Here is a 20,035-nt window from a genome sequence, read left to right as displayed (position 1 = left end):
ACTTTTAACGACGGTTCTAATGTACATTTAACAATAGTTGTAGAATTGTCTTTGAAGCCAATAACGTTAAAAGTGATTGACATACCATGATGGTTATGGAACAAACCGTCTTAAAAAATATGTTTCTGAATATGTCTTTTTTAAAATAGTTTTTATATAACAACCGTCTTAGAATATATCTCTTTTAAAATAGTTTTTACATAACTCTTAAAATGTGTTTCTTCTAAGACGATTCTTACATAAGAACCGTCTTATAATGTGTCTCTTTTAAGACGGTTTTTACATAACAACTATCTTAGAATGTGATTTATTAAGTAATTCCACTTATATATACAAGCGTACTACATCATACCTTCTTGCTTATGAAGTGCTAACACTTAGATTCAGAACCAGTTAAATGACAATGATGTTACTAATTTAGTCATTGATAAATAAAACAATTTAATTTGCAAATCAATATAGAGCATCGACCACAATACATGACAAGTAAAGAATAATTTCAATACTTTACTGATATGGAAAAAAAATGTCAATGTGCAGTATAAATAGAGTCCAATCCCCTAAACCATAATTTTGTTTCATGAATAAAATTATGAAAACACAAGGAATTAATGATCTTAATGACCAAAATGGGCAACGAGAAATCTAGCATAATTATTTCAAATTTCACAAATTGTGCTCTTCTTGTGTGCAACAAGGAAATATTTTATATGGGACACTTGTCCATCAAAGTATTCTACTAAGGATACAGGAATCTCAGTCATTACAACATAGGCAAAGTAGATTTCATAGCAATAAATTATTAACAACTGCCAGAAAACATATATAGTTATATACTATTATCTAGATTGTAAAAACTAATTTCAATGACATTCAAAGAATTATAAAAGTAACCCACGTTAGATTGACTAAACTTAATTTGGCACAGTGCATGAGTACATTACACTAAGGAGTACACTACCAAATTGTTATACATACCTAGTGGTCGGTGTTACTATGACATTCACTTTCTTGAAAATGTCCAAGTGGTAATACATACTCCTTGGTCTGAAACATTTACGACAAATTTTAGAAGCTATATACACAATTTTCTGGTATACATTAGACAATCTGTGATAGTAATTATTTTTACAAATTGTAACATGTCATTTTCCAAGGTCATCAGTAAGAGATGCTTAAATAAAGGGACACAAATTTGTTATATTTATTATCAACTCTCGTATCACCTAATACATTGGGTTGCAACATAATTGGTTGTTGTAAATGGCCGAAAAAGTGCCAAACTTGTAGGAGTATCATATTACACCTTTCATATGAAAGCAAAGAAATAAAGGAAATCACCATAAATTTTTATACCCACCGTCTAATATTAACCACTTTGAATAACATATTAGAAGGATTTCTTTTAAGAATTGGACCACAAAATGAAGTTACCAATATTAACTTTCAATATATACTCAAACATACCCGTCTTCACAATCAGGATTCAGTGAACATAAGCATTCAGAGCCAATGGAAACAACATGGGCAGTTCGCATCTGAAGAAGCTCTGGTATAACAATTTCTATCATCTTCAAATAATAGAGAAATATACACTACTTAACCTTGTTTAAATTTATCATGCTTATCAAGAAATAAAATGCATTACATGATAGAATGATGAACTTACTTCACAACCATGAGCCTTTGACAACAGATTAAGTGCTTCATCACATTTATTAGAGATTTCAGTTGAATGCACATCATTAAACCACTTCACAAGAATAAATATATTATATATAAAAAGTGTGACATTAAACTGCACAAAAAATATATTTTGAAGGATAAGGTGATTATCAGGGTGTACTTTTTGATTCTTAAAGATCCCAAGGCATCCTTAGGTAGAAGTGGCTCCACACTTTTTGGCCAAGGGAAGCTTAAGATTCCACTCTCCTTACCATCACAGACATCCTCTTTTTCATTATTATTGTAGGAAAGTTCACTATTGTATCTTCTTCAGCTTGCCATCTACATGTAAAACATTAAATTTTAACATGTCTAATTATCATTGCATGGCATTAAGTTTTTTCCCCTTAATTAAAATGTTTGAAACAAACTAAAGCAGAGAGAAGTTAAGAGTTAAAAAATGTTAGAAAAGAAAGGCATAAAATGCACTATTGGATTGCACATTATGTAGACCTAGCAAAGCCTAAATCATCAAGTTGCTTGACTAATTGATATCATCAAAGACTTTTGTCAACAACCTAACATCATTTGATCAACATAGCTCCTTATTGTAGCATCTTTCATTTTTTTAGGCCATATATATCTTCATACAAGTAGGTGCAATTAGAAGTCAAAACCTATATAGTCCTATGGAATAATATAAAATAAATTGGTACTCAACAAAAGGTTGTTTTGCTTTAAGCTAAAAAATAAATAAATAAACAATACTAAGAGACAATAGGTGCATGTACTTCTCTAGTGAAATAACATTCTTTCTGTCTATGTCGATATAATCTTGTACTTCTTGTGAGATTATGAACCATTGTCACTAGTCAAACTCATATCTATTTTATATGTCATTAAAGCAAGTGTGAAATTGCAACATGATTATGATTAAAATCCTCAAGCATGGCACTGTAGTAACAATTTAGATACACTCAAGAAGCATCATGGTTTTCCTCACAGTTAGGATCGATTTATAAGAAGTTTGATTAACACATTAATTATTACTATACACCAAAGATTAGGATCAAGTGGCTCTTCTTTTCTGAATTCTGATGTAGCATGTAAAGCTTTCTGGTCCCTTAAACTTTACAACTTTGATTCCTCCTTTGTCCATATGCAAGAAAGAGACATTTATGCCATTGACCCACCAGGATATTTATATGTGGAATATATAATTTTCAGCTATCAAGTTTAAATTCAAAAGAGAAAATCATGAGTGAAAATGTTAAAGTAAAGAAAAAGGTTCATGCAAAGCCATTTGGTCCGCAGAGTGACAGAAATTTTCATCTCCGCTGTTATGATTTTTCCTTTGCTCCTATGTCATAAGGAAAGGTAAAAAATTTGGGCATGATGACATTTAAATAATTATTCACTATGTTCACTAATTAGAAAATAAGTGACGTGTTGATGGATTACCTGAATTGACTGACAAAGTGGTGTAGGAAGATGGAAGCTTCCAGCCTATCCAAGTCAAGGCCAGGGCACAGCCTTTGTCCCCCTCCAAAAGGAGTGAAATTGCAAGTGCTCATATCTTTGTCTTGAAGTTCACCAATCCATCACTTAAGCTAAATAAATAACATACAAACAAAAAACATAAAGAAACTAACAGGGGATTTCTCTTACTTGCCACCTCCAATGATTGAATTGATATGGACATTCATATTTTTTGTCATCTAGATTAACTGATCTAAAATTTGCAAACACACACCACCCTTTTGGTATTAAGTGCCCTTTTTATTTCAACATCTTTTAAGGCTTTTCTCATAACTCCAATTATAATATTTCCCATCCTTAAAGTTTCACTGATGACCTATATATACAAGTAGAGCACATAATAAGTTAGGTGAAAACTATGGATCATTTTTACATTTCCTTGATGAGGAACCAATAGCTATGGTTTCCTTACTGTTTGAGTAAATGGAAGTGATAAGTAATCGGTCCAACTCAAGGATTCCCCATGTTGATCTTGAAGTTTCTTAAGCTTCAAATTTCCCTCATGAGAATCATCAAAAGTAGTTTTCCAAAAGCTAATCAGGAAATTAGGGCACATGTTTCAATCTCATGATATGCCACAATCAGAGATTATTCAAAAACTTTGGTAAGTGGTAGCACGAAATCCATACGTATATGTCGTGAGTATGATGTTGGACACTCTTTTCAGGGCTCATAATCATATATAGCTAGTGTAGAAAGGACATAACCCTATCATTACTAGCCAACTGTCCCTAAGAAAAATTCAAAATCTTTGTAACATAGTCGAAAAGAATCATAATGGTAACAACAAAATGATTTTCTACTTTTAGTCTTTACACTAGGCCACTAGGAGTAGGAGTTTTGTGCATAACTACTGAATACTAATTGACCAAAACAAAATTAGATTATTTGAATTCAGAAATACTTAAGATTTGTGGTAAGGTGAATTTCATTATAACTGCTTAAGGGAAGATCTAGCATACCGTCAATTGTTGCAAAGCAATAGCACAATCCAATAGATATTTTGTAGCTAGAGTCATAAGAAGTGGCACCAAGTCTTCCCCTGGAATCATCATATCAATAATATTATCTACTATTAAATCATCCGTTAATTTTTCACTAGCATCACTAAGAAAGACATCCACCACATCTTCTGGAACTTTGTAGATGCCATTATTTCTTTTACCTAGGATAATTTTGTTCTCTAATTTCATCATTGTATTTTTTGTCTAAAACCAAAAAATGACATAATTATTGCCAAGTCCATGATCATGACATGACATGTATGGTAAAAAAAAAATCAATATCTAATTAATGAACTTGCCTGCAAAGATTGATAGAGTTTAGTTATTGGTAGTTTTATTGGTAGAGACATGAGGCTTGAGATAAATTTTTGAAAATGCTTCTTTAGAAGTTCCATTTCTTCTCCTGCATCCAAACTAATCAATGCCTTGACTAGTACATGAAAAGCAATCTGGGGACAAAAAAAGAAGTAATTGTGGCATGTTGGTATCTTTCAAAAGAGTAAATTATAATTGCAAATCTCAATTTCAACGTAGCATAATTACAACAAAATGATTATGAACCCCATAAAGATAACTAGGATTTCCAATTTACAATTGCATCATCTTGAAACATAAGTAGGAGACTGCCAAAAAGATAACTCAGTCACTAATAATTACTTCAGTAACTCATACACCAATTATCACTTTACAATAATATCATAATATTACTTAAACTCTGGACATTATATAAGAGTAATACAACTTATACTATATATTTTTATCAACAAAAAAAGTATAGTAGCAAAAGTGCTCAAACGATACAATTCTTTACTTTAATGGTTAGTAGTTAAATAAACTTGTCCAGTCAGTGTGGAGTATAGGCTTTTGTCCAATAACATAAGATTATGTTTGTTTTTTTGTTGTTTGTACGTGTTATATATATATATATATATATATATATATATATATATATATATATATATATATATATAAAATTAAACCACATATTCAGAGAGATTTTATTAATAGTTATAATTTGGTAATGCTTTTGTTGATCCAATTACCATATGCAGGAAGCATATTGTTTGGCACTTGGCAAGCTTAAAGAAGCAATGATGGAACCACAATAGAAGTCAATGGCTTTCATAAACAACATACATTCACAACTTAGAGAGCTCACTAAGGCAACCTTGCCTGCACCTAATGTTGAACCAGCTGCAGCTACCACATCTTCTACTAGTAGGAGACTGCAAAAAAGATAACTTAATCACCAATAATTACTTCAGTAACTCATACACAAACGTGAGGAGAAAGTGTGGCCACTTAGTCATAACTTTGGAGAAGAGGATTATATGTTGAGATGGTGCAAATGGTAATGAATGACCATACCTAAAAAAATGAATTCAACACTCAAAATACACAATAAGACTTGTATAACAAACTATATTAATGAAATTGAGTAATAGTAAACTATTTTAGTTGTACGGGATAGCATACCTAAATTATCCTTTCACCCTCAAAGGCTCAAATATGATTACCAATTAAAATTGAATGTTACCATTCTGTAACTATTTTAGCAGCTTGCCTGTAAATCATGGTGTAGCTTCTTAGCAGTATATACCTGGGAATTTGTTCATTACCTACTCCACTTTTCTTGATAGTATTGATTCTTGAAGGTAAATTAACCCAATGCTAATTATGAATGATTTAAGAAAGATGCAAAAAAACTAGTTTGCCAAGTATGGTATTTGACATAGTTGTTTTGTTTCATGAAGCTTGTTAGCATTGAATTTTGTGCTACCAGCCTATCACTATTCACTATAATAAAGTGTGGTTTAATTTATAGAATAGATGTTAGATATAGACAATAATTTAATTATGACTGACCTGGGTGTTTTTTTGGCAGCTAATCGAAAAAGTACTCCCTATTGTGAAGAAGCAAAAGCCACCATGTATACTCCGTAGGGCTCATTCCTTGCAATGGTAGATCAAAATTGCTAGGGGTGCAAGATAGGAATTGAATATTAACCACATCATTTGTGGGAAATGAGCAAATTAATCATCATCTCTTAAAAATCATAGTTCTCAGCCTAATGGTTACTCCTACCATGACAAGCTAGTCACAATTCTCAAATTATTCATTCATTTTTTCAAAAACTAAACCTAGGTAGTTTAAATTGTCTACTTGCTCCCCTAGCCTTAGGAAACAATCCTCATGTTGTCTTAGTCTTCCATTTTTGTCATATAATTTTGTTATAAGTTCTAAACATTGGAGCTGAGCTGATTGACCTGATGCAGCACTTGCATCAACAGTTATTGTCATTGCTACAAGCTACGTTGAAATATATTACCAACTCCCTTAAATCAATGACAAGTTGTGCATGAATAAGGACATACAAAAAATACATGACTTGTAATTAATTTACTTTTAAATTAGACTGTACTTGATGATATGTGTATTGTTATTTGTTAATATAGAACATTAGGCGGAGCAATGAGTGTACATTAATAATAACTGTGTATTTGACATGACAAATTAATCAAGACCAAGTTGAATAGAATTATAGAGATGAGATTAAAACAGTAGGGAGCGATGCAAATCAATGATATGAGACTGAAAAACACAAGAGCAAAAGAATCCAAATCATCACAACCAAGCTGAGAACGAGAGGTAGAAATGAAATGGGAAGTAAGTAGTATAGGTGAAACTTATTGCCAATAAATTCAGGTTTCCCCTAGTCTCTAATTCCCCTAGTCACATTCTTTCATTACTATTTTATTGCTCCTGATTGCACTCACTCTAGTTTTCCCACTTATAACTTTCCTTTCATGTTTGGGTAAGGGTAAACGTGGGACTGTTGTTATATGTATAATAAACAGGAAAATTTATGACAACTTAAACCAAGATCTTATGTCCATCCATAATCAATTGAAAGCAACAATTTAAAATAAAAAAACCAAATAAATTTATCAATATTTATAAGAACTAAAAATATGTTTAAAGCATATAAGTATATAAGTTATTTAGGAAGTAAAATGTAAAAAAAAAAAAAATAGTTAAGTTAAATGAGACTCTGAACTACTTCAAAAACTTATTTAAATTTTTCTTAGATTCATAGACTAAAATCAGAATGAGATATATTACTAAATTTATTGTTTAATCACATGTTTTCTTAGATATAATAATAGATAACTATGAACACACACTGATTTATCACACCACCCAAGGTTCATTCACAAGACCACATAACGCACATGCACCAATGACTTTAAGCCATAAGATCAGCCACACACTATCGTTGGTGCACACATCACAACCAACACCAACTAAGCATTTCCACCATAACTACACCATCATGACAGATAGCTAACTCAAACATTATTTACTTTCAGATCAGTATTTGTATAAACAAATTCATACTCTGATAGCCGTGAATTTGTAAACTATATGTAAGCCAATTAAAGAGTAGAACCTGTTAATAAAAAAAAATCTATATACAACATGAGCATTCCAACTATGCTAGTTTTACCATATCCAGCTCAAGGGCATGTCAATCCCTTGATGACCCTCTCACAAAAGTTGGTTGAGCATGGTTGTAAACCCTCCTTTTTGATCCATCTCTCAGTATTTTACAACTTCATTTTACCTTTATCATCCTTCATGGCCAACCTTAGAGCTAGAACTAATAATGGAATTTCAACAAACCATGTTGAGATCCCTATCTATATTTCAAATGGTGTAGAGCTAAAACCAATCCAAAAGGTTGCACTTGCAGAGAGTAGTGGCATCATTGACTACTCTCAAAGGGCGTAGTGGCTTCGACTTGCGGTGTTAGGAGCTAATGATGGGTTGGTTTCTGTTGCTTCACTGCTAGTGGTGGGGTTGCCATGATTAAAACCAGTATTCCTACAGATACTGGACCCATTACATAGGTGCGTTCTGACAACTTAAATATATTCGAAAAAAGGGTTTCTAATTAAAAGTTAATATATGTAGGGTTCAAATTAAACGAATGTTGCAAACACCAAACACGTATGAATAAAAGCTATAACAACTGAACTATCATGAACAACAAACAAATTTAATTTAGGAGAAAAGTGACATTGCTACTTACTACGAGACAGAGGCAGCTGGAAACAATGGAAGGTAGGATGCGCGCTAGCTGTGACGTGGGACGAGATTAAAGCAGCACGAAGGGGACCTCACGACGAAATCAATGGTGGTCACAGTTGTGGACGAAGGGGACCTCACGTCAAAATCAATGACGGTATTCCTACCGATATTGGACCTCACAATACGAAGGGCACGAAGGACACGATGGGGACCTCATGGTGGTCGCAACAGTAAACTCAAAGTGAAAGTGAAAAATGAATAAAATAATTTAAAATTAATTGGATCAAAGACAATGTTTATAAAACCAACTTCATAACGTTAACATCAAAGGCGGTTTTATAAAAATTATTGTTAACGACGTAATATAGTTGGCATTAATTGCAAAAATGTCACTGCATCATGTACTACATCTGTTTTTTATAACCGACATAGATACCGTGACGTGGAAAGACACTTTCGTAGTAGTGTTATATATTTTTTTAGTTATAATGATCTTTAGTATGTAGGGTATACTACAATATATCAAAATTTCTATGATCACGTGATTAAAAGGATAATTCATTTGATGGAAAACGAGGAAGAAAGAATGTGAAATAAAGAAAAGATATTTCACCCAAAAAAATAAGGACAGAGAAAGTGTGGCTGTCAAGTTAAATTTTCTCATTCAATTAAAAAAAATTAAATGCTTTTTAAATTTCAAAATATTAAATAAATTTTTAATTTAATATTTTCTTTGTAAAATATTAAAAATATATAATTTTTTTCTAGAAGAGTATATAATTTTTTTCATTTCCTTTTTAATAGGTTGAGTAGTATCGTTATCACCCACTCTTATAACAAAACTTGAAAAAATGTCACATGATCATCGTTTAGCAATTAGCATTCCACGATGTTCGACACCTTATTCACTATTGAGTGAAGCTAAAGAATATAAGAAACGCTAGTGAAATGAGAATAACTTCAAAGTATTTTTTTTTAAAGAGAACTCCAAAGTTTATTTTCAAAAAAATAAGATAGGATTAAATTAAGTCAAAGAGAATTCTGAATAAACAATTCCAATATCATTTATTAAACAATAAAATCATACTTTAATTTCATATACAAATACATCATGAAATGTCATGTAAAATTTGACTCCATGAATATTTTCTCCTTTGGACAATAAACATAGGTATATCTCTTAACATAGTTTTACCCTTTGATCATTTAGGTATGACTCATTGTTGATACTGAGGAGGAAGTATTGTTGCATCAAAAATAGATAAATGTAGGTATTACTTATATATGTAAGATTTATAAGTCTTTACATCTATATAAATGTAGGTATTATTTATATATGTAAGATTTATAAGTCTTTACATCTATATAAATTCGTTCACTAGTCTATTTTATAGGCGTATTCTCATTAGTCATTATGAAAACCCTCAATATTAGGTTTAGAGTTCATTGAACTCCATCGACTTATGTGCCTACCCATATGTCATGCTACATATGAACAAACATACTCACCCAATATCATATCATTAATTTACTATTCATATGTACATCCCACTTAAGAACTCAATTATGGTTCATTAAGCAAAGTAAAACGTTTCACACTAAGAATTCTTACAATCACCTCACCGTTTTACTGCATATGAATATGAATTACATGATTTCAATTCAATCAAATTTAGTGTAGTTATAAAACTCCCAAATCAAATATTATCTCATTTGGAGAATCATTCAAGAACACATAAAGTTTTAAATCTCGCTTAAGTGAGACCATAAATGAGCATGCTTAAACTAGCTTAGAAAACGCACAAGAGAGCCTATTAACACAACTTACTTAAGCATGATTCATTTATGGGCTCGCTTAAGCTAAGACTATTGAATGGACATGCTTAAGCTCCTACAAAGAACTTTGAGATTCAAATTTTTATTTTCCTAAATAACTTAAGCTCAAACCAATTTACATACACATAATTTTATAGAATCCAAAGTCAAAATTCACAAATTTGCAACAACAACAAATAAAAAATTCATCTCAAATAAAAAACAAGCTTCCCTTACCCTATAGGTTGGCTAATTTCTTGAGGAAGATACAAGGTAAATATCATTATGGTCTAGAAGAAAACTTTTCTCGAGTCCCTATGCAATTCCAACTAGAAGAGTGTCTAACTACAATCAAAGTAAGCTTTGATCAAATTTTGACCCATCCTAGCCAACACACACGCGTGAAAATGAAAGAGTAATCAAAGTAAAAACTATTTATTATATTAAAAGTACAAAATATTTAATATTTTTGTCTCTATATTATCAAACATTTAATTAATTGCATTAAATATTCTTTAATGAAATTTATTATTAACATTCCAAAAAATTATTAAAAATATAGAACATATTTATTATATTAAAAAATAAAAAATTAATTAATACTTATTTTTAATTAATTAAAAATTGTCTGATACAGAGAATGACATTGATTGTTATGGAGTCTTTAGAAAAATTAGTCAAACAAGCAAACGTAAAAAATGTTTTGAAACATTTATTATATTAAAAATAAACATTATGTAATATTTTTAGAATTAAAGACTAATAAAATATATTAAATATCTTTTAACGAGTATTTTGAAAGTACTGATTCAATGAAAATGAGTAAAATATATGAACTATTTATCAATTATATATTTTTTAACAACAGTAAGTAGAATTTTTTACTTTTTAATGAAAATTCAAGATATTATCATAATTCTACAAGCTTTTGGTTCCTTGAGTTGACTATGAAACTATTACTCAATCTTGAATTTCACTTGGATGCACTTTTGTGGCTTTGGACGGTGGAGAATGAAGAGCCCATGTGGTTAAAAGTGTGACTCAAAACTTTTAACAAATAATACTTTAAAACTTTTAACAAATAATACTTTTGTTAAATTATAGTTTGTTAATTTTTGTATGGAGAAGAGATTAAATTTAAGACATTTTCTTTCTTTCTTTATTTTTTTTAACTATCCGACCAATCTTAAATCTACTATACTCAAATAGTTAAAAGGTTAACATTTTAAAATTTTTAAAAATCCCGCCATAAAAATGTTTAGTGAAAAAACTTAAGAAAAGGATACCTTTATCCAACACAACACTTATAACTTCAAATAATTTAAGGATAGTATCATTGAATAAGTTAAAATTTACTTATATTTTAAATAATTATACATTTTTTTTCCTTATATTTAAGTTTAGAAAAAGTAAATCATTAACTTTCTTTTATTTTTTATGTTGGTTATCATTACCTCACTAAAATACATAAAGTGATTTTTGATGTGAAATGAGTGAATAATAACAGTATAAAGTATCTATTATATTATAAATATGTTTGATAAACAAGTTTTTTAAGTAATTTCTAATATTTTTTAAAACAGTAGTTGAAGTATCATTTTTTTTGAAAAATGTTAGTTTTTAGATTTTTTATATTTATTTCATTTTTGTCCTTCAAGATTTATTAGAATTAATTTTTTATTTTTTTATATTTATGGTAAAAATTACGTAAATATGTTTATTTATAAATCTTTTATAATTTTCAGTTACTTAAAAAATTCATAAAGATATTTTTTAACTTTCAACTTACAACTTATTTAATATTTTTGCTTCTTTACTGTTAAACATTTAATTAACTGCATTAAATGTTCTTTAATGGACTTTATTAATAACATTCCAAAAAACATTTATTAACAATATAGAACATATTTAATAAATAAAATCAATTAATAATTATTTACAAGTAATTAAAAACTGTATAATTATAGAGATTGTTATGGAGTCTTCTGAAAAAATTAATCAAAAGAAGCAAACACAAAAAAAATGTTTTAAAACATTTATTATATTAAAAATGAACATTATGTAATATTTTAGAATTCAAAACTAATAAAATATATTAAATATCTTTTAACGAGTATTTTAAAAGTAACGATTCAATGAAAAATTAGTAAAATATATTAAATGTTTATTAATCATATTTTAATAGACTTGCTAAGGTTACTCAAAACTATCACTTTACCAAAAAAAAAAAAAAGAAAATAAATACGGAAAGGATGTTTTTTTTTCCGACGCATAAAGGATGATTACTTATTTACTTTCCTTTTGATATTTTTTTTACAATTTAATTTTCTTACATTGATATTATAAAGTTTTTCTACATATATTTTGTTTAGATAATTTTCTTTATAAGTATCTATAAAAAAGAAAAAAATTTAAAGTAAAAATTAGCTTATATATAAGTTAAAAAAATAGTTTTTTTTTGGAAAAAATGATTTTAACTTGTGTATAGAACAATTTTAAGATATTTTTTTTTTCTATAAACCCTTATAACAAAATTACTTACATAAAGTCATAATAATCTAAAAATTACATAACACTAAAAAGTATAAAAAAATGTTTTTACACTACGAATATAGTTTTGATAATCATCTATTATTTGAGTCAATTTCTTAAGCAAATGAATTATGATTATTGTGAAACACAATTGTGTATTTTTTAATATTTGTAATTTTGGAGATTTAAAATTACTGTGTGGTTAAAAAAGAAAAAAAATTGATGGATATAATTCTTCTGCTAAAAAAATAAAAACTAATAAATTAATAATTGATATTTATTAATAAAAAAAATACTTTTTACTACATTTATTGCATCCACACACTTAGAACTCGAATCTAAAATCATTAATAAACCAAAATAGTCTTATTTTAATTAGTTCACGTATAAAAATATTATATTATTAAACCGAAATAAACTCATGTCAATTTCACGTATAAAAATAATATGCTATAAATAAGAGTATGTTTTAATTATTTAATTAAATTAAATTCTCCAAATAAAAAAAATTACGATGCATCCTATTTAATGCAAGTGAAAAAAGAAATAAAGAGGTAATTGCTGTTTTGTGCCAAAAAGTTTTCGTGAAAGCACTGTTGAAAAATAAAAATAAAAATAGAGGAAGACAGAAACAATTAGTTAGAGCTTGAGCTTACCTGTCACTGTTGTGTGTGCGGTAAATCATCATTTGATCTCATTCTTATCTCATGCAGTTTGTATCTTTCATTCACATTTCTACCTCATCTCGCAAGAATCTTCTTCATCTTTCTTCGCAATCCTTCTATACCTCCCCTCGGGCCCCACCTCCTCCCTCATCCAACGGCCCAGATCTCCCCGCTGGATTGTGTTAGGGTTTACGCCACCATCATCAATTCCTCTCTCTTTACCTATAACCCTCTCTCACTCTTCTTTTCCCCATTCCTTTTCTCAGCGCAGTGTCCACTGCTCTCTCTCTCAATTTCCCTTCACTCTCACGCGCCGCCGTGGTTTCCGCCGGCGGCCACTCCCTATCCGCCGCGCATCCATCCCGCTTCCCTCTCCTCGCTTTTCTCTAAAAAAAATTAAAAATTTCTCTGAAGACCGTGTTATCATTATCGTTCCCTGAGTTAGGTTTTCTGTTCTTCCTAGGGTGTTTTTATTGTGTCCAATAACAAGAGGAGGGGGAAGAGAAACAAGCAATAAGAAGAAAAAAAACAAGGAAAAATTAGGGATTTTTTTTTGCGAAAAAAAGAGAAATTTAAGTTGTTGTTGTTGTTGTAGCTGTTGTTTTGGTTGAGATGGCTCAGGTTCAGGTTCCGCCTCAGAATGCGATTCCCGGCCCCAACGGTGGTGGTGCTGCTGGAAATCAGTTCGTGACGACGTCGCTTTACGTCGGAGATCTCGACCCGAACGTCACGGACGCCCAGCTGTATGATTTGTTCAACCAATTGGGGCAAGTCGTATCCGTTAGGGTTTGCAGGGACTTGACCAGTAGGAGATCGCTCGGTTATGGTTATGTCAACTTTAGCAACCCGCAAGATGGTTAGTTATTTATTTATTTAGAAAAAAAAATGTCTTTTTGGATTTGTTCATGTTATTACTCAGTGTGCCTTGGAAATTTGATTTTTTTTTGTTTTGTTTTATCTTTTCTTGTATTTGTGATTTGATTATGAAATTGGATTGCTTTATCTCTGAATGAATGTAGCAACCCGCAAGTTTTTTAGCCGTTTTTTTTTTTTGCTTTGTTCATGTTATTGCTCAATGTGTGTGTTGGATTTTTTTATTTTTTTTTGCTTTGTATTGGTTATTTGGTTTGATAATGAAATTGGTTTGCCTAATCTTGTTTCTGAGTGAATGAATTGGTTTTATTCATGCGTGCATTATGGACCAAAGTTTTTAACTTTTAAGAATTGTGGCCGCATGAGCCAGATTTGTCTGCATTTTCCGGCACTAACACAAACACGGTGACCAATTTAAAGCCTCGTTTTAGGCACTAATTTTGGATTTAAATTGTGGTTTAACTCGTAGCTGTGTTGGTGTTAATTCTCTGGGGAAAGGTTTATTCCAGCTATTGCTTTTTGTGTACTGCTTTGTTTTGGCTTAACCTAATGAATAGAGACAAAACCGAACCGTGAAAGCAGCTGGATAATTTACAAACATGTGGTGGTGATTTTTACTGTTTATCTCAGTTAAAATGTTATGCCTTAAATTTCTTTTATTGCATGAGCTGCTCAAGAAGCAACTCAGTTATTTTGATGTTGTTTTGTAATTTTTTTGTGGTAAGATTTATCGCTTCATAAATCTTGGCCATGCCTGTTGTGAACAGGTGTGTTAGGCCTACTGAAAGGTGCACTGGTAATTGAATTTTATTTGTGAAGTACAACACAAATTTCTTTGCATGCTTTTTTTAACAGGAAATGAAATTTAGCATGCTATGCCACAGCTAATCTTTCTGTAGTATCTTGTTTTGACTTTTGAGTCATTAAGAGGGAAAATGTCCATTCTTTTTCAATTATCTAAAAATCAGCCAAAAGATATTTGCACCACCCAATGAATTTTAATGTAACACTGACATTTTCCTTGTGTGAAGGGATATATTGGGAAGCATGAGTTGTAGTTGCTAATGTAAATATTGAATAATTGCCTTTTAGGGATCAGTAACTTCTTCAGTTGTCAATTGTTTTGCAAATATCTGGAATCTGAAGCCAGTTTGATTGTACTACTTGAAATATAGTCTTGCAAATTCTATTTTCCAGGAGAGGGCTGGGATGCTTTAGTGTATCTGACCTACAGAGAACATACTTGCACTCTAGCAACCTAATTCATATTGATAGGATATTTTGGAGAACTAGAATAGTTTGTAGTTATTGTAAATTAAAGTTAATTGATTTGCAAAATGATGGATTTTGAATTTCTCTTCTATTTGTCTTTTGATATTAAAATTATGAGTTTTACTCTCTCGTTGTTGAGCATTGCCTTTTGATTCATGCCTTGGATTCATGGTCTTAGTTATAAATAAATCCTTTAGAGTATCCCAGACATTTAGTAGTCTGCTTCTGGAATTTGTTGTCTACCTCTGGTGTTTGGTAGGCATTGATTGGGTAACATACATGCAATTTTCTTAGAAATTGGTCTTTTGATGACTCTGTTCATTAACAATAAGATGGGTTTATATCGTCATTTTAAATTTAATAAGCCAGATGAATTATTAAAATATTCTGAGGTGGTTTGTGTCCTTATTATACGCCCTCATGTTATTGGCTGAATGGCCATGACCCTTCTACATCAATGAGTGTGTTTCCCTAATTTATTGCTGATGATGAAAATTTATGATTTGGTTCTTCAATTATCTTATTAGCTTTTGTTCCCAATTCCCATAGTCTTGATCTTCTGTTACAGGTCCTCATAATTTTCTATGCTTGACTAATACTTTCGATTTATGCTGTTGAAGTTGTGATAACCATATCCCCTGCCCAAAATCTTTATAATTGATTATTTTCTTGCTGTTTCTAACATACTTGCTGCCTGTTTGCAGCTGCCAGAGCTTTGGATGTTCTGAACTTCACTCCTCTCAATAACAGGCCCATCCGTATCATGTATTCGCATCGTGATCCCAGTATCCGTAAAAGTGGGCAAGGAAATATATTTATTAAGGTATAGATGTCTTCGTTCTTCCTGATTGTCTGGTAATGGAAGGATTTCTGCTAAGCTTCTATATTGCATGTTCTAGTTGGTCTTGACTTTTCCATTTGTTTCCTTTTGAATTTGTGGATTATTACAGAATTTGGATAGGGCAATTGACCACAAGGCGTTGCATGATACTTTTTCTACATTTGGGAATATCCTTTCGTGCAAGGTAGCTACAGATTCATCTGGGCAATCAAAGGGCTATGGCTTTGTTCAATTTGATAATGAGGAATCTGCCCAAAAGGCCATTGAGAAGCTGAATGGAATGCTGCTGAATGATAAACAAGTGTATGTGGGACCCTTCCTTCGCAAGCAAGAGAGAGAAAGTACTGCTGACAAGGCAAAGTTCAACAATGTTTTTGTGAAGAATCTGTCAGAATCAACCACTGATGATGAATTGAAGAATGTTTTTGGTGAATTTGGAACTATTACTAGTGCTGTCGTAATGAGGGATGGAGATGGGAAATCAAAGTGTTTTGGATTTGTGAATTTTGAGAATGCTGATGATGCTGCTAGGGCTGTTGAGGCTCTCAATGGCAAAAAGTTTGATGACAAAGAATGGTATGTTGGAAAAGCTCAAAAGAAATCTGAAAGGGAGAATGAATTGAAACAACGATTTGAGCAGAGCATGAAAGAAGCTGCTGATAAATATCAAGGGGCAAACTTGTATGTCAAAAATTTAGATGATAGCCTCGGTGATGATAAACTTAAGGAGCTGTTCTCCCCTTTTGGTACCATAACTTCTTGCAAGGTATGTAGTGCAATTGACTTGACACTAAATGTTTGTTTGCTATATAGTCTATAATATATATTATGTGCTTTTCACTTGAAAGGTTATGAGAGACCCAAATGGCATAAGTCGTGGATCAGGATTTGTTGCATTCTCAACTCCTGATGAGGCATCTAGAGCAGTAAGTCGTAGGGTATTTTTGTTGTGAATGTAATACTCGGCCTATTTAGTTGGAAAATGATTTTTTTTTCCTTTGCATTATTTTTTTTGTAGCTCTTGGAGATGAATGGCAAAATGGTGGTAAGCAAACCTCTGTATGTGACTCTAGCCCAACGGAAAGAAGATAGGAGAGCTAGACTGCAGGTATGTCTTATTTTAAATGCTGAGCTCTTTTTATCTTATTGGTGAAATTATGTATTACCAATGCAGGATTAGATCTTTGCAGTCTTGTCTTTTCAAGCTCATGCATGCACAAGCAATTTTCTGCCATTTCTTTCCATTATCTTAAGATATGATGATTGTAATCGGAGCTGAATATGGGTTGTTTGAATAATAGTTTACATGTTTTTCTCTGTCAATTGTATTTCATACTACAAATTGTTGCTGTGCTTTGCAAATCAGCGTCATAAATGCAAATTATAATTAGTTTTGTATTGTATTTGGCTATTGAATCTCAGTGACTGTAAGGATATTTCTATGTTGGACTAAATTTTTTATGCAGGCTCAGTTTGCTCAAATGCGACCTGTTGGAATGCCACCATCTGTCGGTCCTCGTGTGCCAATGTATCCCCCAGGTGGTCCAGGTATTGGTCAACAAATATTTTATGCCCAAGGCCCTCCTGCTATCATTCCTTCCCAGGTAATCTCTTCTACTCTGTCTACCTAGACTAAATTAGTGCAATCTTGAATGGTGCTTGATGTTATTCCTCTGATTTGGCTCCATGGAGTAATTTCATAATCATTCTCCTTTCTGACCATGGAATTTTTTTTTCTCAGCCTGGATTTGGGTATCAACAACAACTTGTTCCTGGTATGAGGCCAGGTGCAGCTCCCGTGCCAAATTTCTTTGTGCCAATGGTTCAGCAGGGACAACAGGGACAGCGTCCTGGTGGAAGGCGTACAGGTGCAGTCCAGCAGTCCCAGCAGCCCGTTCCAATGATGCCACAGCAGGTTCATGCAATTCTTGGTTCATATTTTTGTGGATGATCTTGTTTAGAACGTTGACCTGATAATCTTTGGATTGACAGATGCTACCTAGGGGGCGTGTCTATCGTTATCCTCCTGGTAGGGGTATGCCAGATGTTTCTATGCCCGGGGTTGCTGGAGGTATGTTTTCTGTTCCATATGATGTGGGTGGGATGCCACTGCGTGATGCATCAATCTCCCAGCAAATTCCTGTTGGGGCTTTAGCAACAGCTCTGGCTAATGCTTCTCCAGAGCAGCAGAGGACGGTAGGTTTTTCACTTCCGCTATTTTTTACCTAGTTAAACTTAAATCGTCGCTGTAAAGTTTGGATATGCCCCAGCATCATTTACTGCCTTTTAGTATTTATAACTAACTATTTTTTGTTGGTTGTATATTTGTAGATGCTGGGTGAGAATCTCTACCCCCTTGTGGAACAGTTAGAGCCTGACAATGCTGCCAAAGTGACAGGCATGCTTCTTGAGATGGACCAGACTGAAGTTCTGCATTTGCTCGAGTCGCCAGAAGCCCTGAAAGCAAAGGTGGCGGAGGCAATGGACGTCCTAAGAAATGTTGCTCAGCAACAGGCTGGCGGTACTGCGGATCAGCTGGCTTCATTATCTCTTAATGACAACCTTGTTTCTTAAGGTTTATATTTTGGATTTATTTAGTGACGATGGGTTGTTATTTTCGGCACTGGCTCTGATACAGTTTCAGGTTGAGTTTGTTTCGTTAGATTAGACACTTTTGGTTTGTTATGGACCACCACCTTCTTTTGGTTGAAGGGCACTTCAACACTGATTTTAATTATGCCTTGCATTTGGTACATGGAATCATTTGTTGGTTTATCTTTTGATTACATGAGTTTGATTTGCATAAGTAATGGGTTACCTTATGACAAGTGATCCAACGTTTTGCGAGGATGTGAATCCTCGTCTCATGTGTCAGTCCCCGCCTGAGTTGTGATACTCTATGATCAGTTTTTGCCCTTGTCTTGATGGTGTGTGGGCCTAGGGCAAGAACTTAGAAAAAAACTTCATTACAATATTTTTATGGAAGAGATGGCATCATAATTTAGAATGTATGTGGTGGAAAACAGGTGCAAAGTTTATGATCCCATAAAATAGATCATTTAGAGTGACTTGTAAATAGTAAAAGCTGGGGAGTTATGACGTTCCACGCATTACATGTTGAGTAGAGAGATGCCGCGCGGGTTCTATCATCTGTTTCGGGTTGCGTGGAGAAGTGTAGCTTTGTAAAATATTTTTGCCATAAATGTACAAATTAGTTTGTTTTTGAAAATATTTCAAGCAAGCAAAAATCTAGGCAAGGTTATTTGTGGGGTATAGCTCCTGCGACCATTGACAGTTAGGTAAAATTTGTAATACTAAAACGGTAAAATTTGTAAAATAGTGAAAGTTGAGGGATAAAATTTATAATTAATATAAAATTAAAATACTACATGATGTGTATGAATTTCCTATTTGTACCAACAAGTATTTTCTTAAAGCCTAGAAAGAAGTAATGAGGTACTTTCGGTTAGAAGGTGCCACCGGATAGTAATTAGTGACTGATACATAATTATTAAAAAATAAAGAATTTAGAGCACTACGACTAGGGCAGGTTAACGTGACTCAAAATCTTACTTACCCTTTTTAAATTAAATTTTTAATATCATTTGTATGAATTAGCATACATATATTAACATAAATAAGGGATTAATAAAAAATAAATGGATGATTAGAAACACTAAAATATACAGGATTAGTAACGTATATTTTCAAAAATATCCAAAAAGAACATTTATAT

General features: G+C 31.9%; 1 protein-coding gene and 1 pseudogene across 1 annotated transcript; one reads left to right on the top strand and one right to left on the bottom strand.

Moving 5' to 3' along the window:
• Positions 1-722: 722 nt before the first annotated feature.
• Positions 723-5,783, bottom strand: LOC100775956 (cytochrome P450 90D2-like; annotated as a pseudogene).
• Positions 5,784-13,317: 7,534 nt separating this feature from the next.
• On the top strand, positions 13,318-19,054 carry LOC100813735 (polyadenylate-binding protein 2). The gene is made up of 9 exons (XM_006574834.3): positions 13,318-14,169; positions 16,163-16,281; positions 16,409-17,065; positions 17,148-17,225; positions 17,318-17,407; positions 17,766-17,903; positions 18,041-18,214; positions 18,292-18,495; positions 18,631-19,054. The coding sequence occupies exons 1-9, from the start codon at positions 13,926-13,928 to the stop codon at positions 18,871-18,873; spliced, it is 1,947 nt and encodes a 648-aa protein (XP_006574897.1). The 5' UTR covers positions 13,318-13,925; the 3' UTR covers positions 18,874-19,054.
• Positions 19,055-20,035: the final 981 nt, after the last annotated feature.

The sequence above is a fragment of the Glycine max genome, chromosome 2 (genome assembly GCF_000004515.6).
Source record: "Glycine max cultivar Williams 82 chromosome 2, Glycine_max_v4.0, whole genome shotgun sequence".
Taxonomy (NCBI): domain Eukaryota; kingdom Viridiplantae; phylum Streptophyta; class Magnoliopsida; order Fabales; family Fabaceae; genus Glycine; species Glycine max.
Note: the sequence above shows the minus strand (reverse complement) of the source record. Positions and strands in the feature narration are given on the sequence as shown.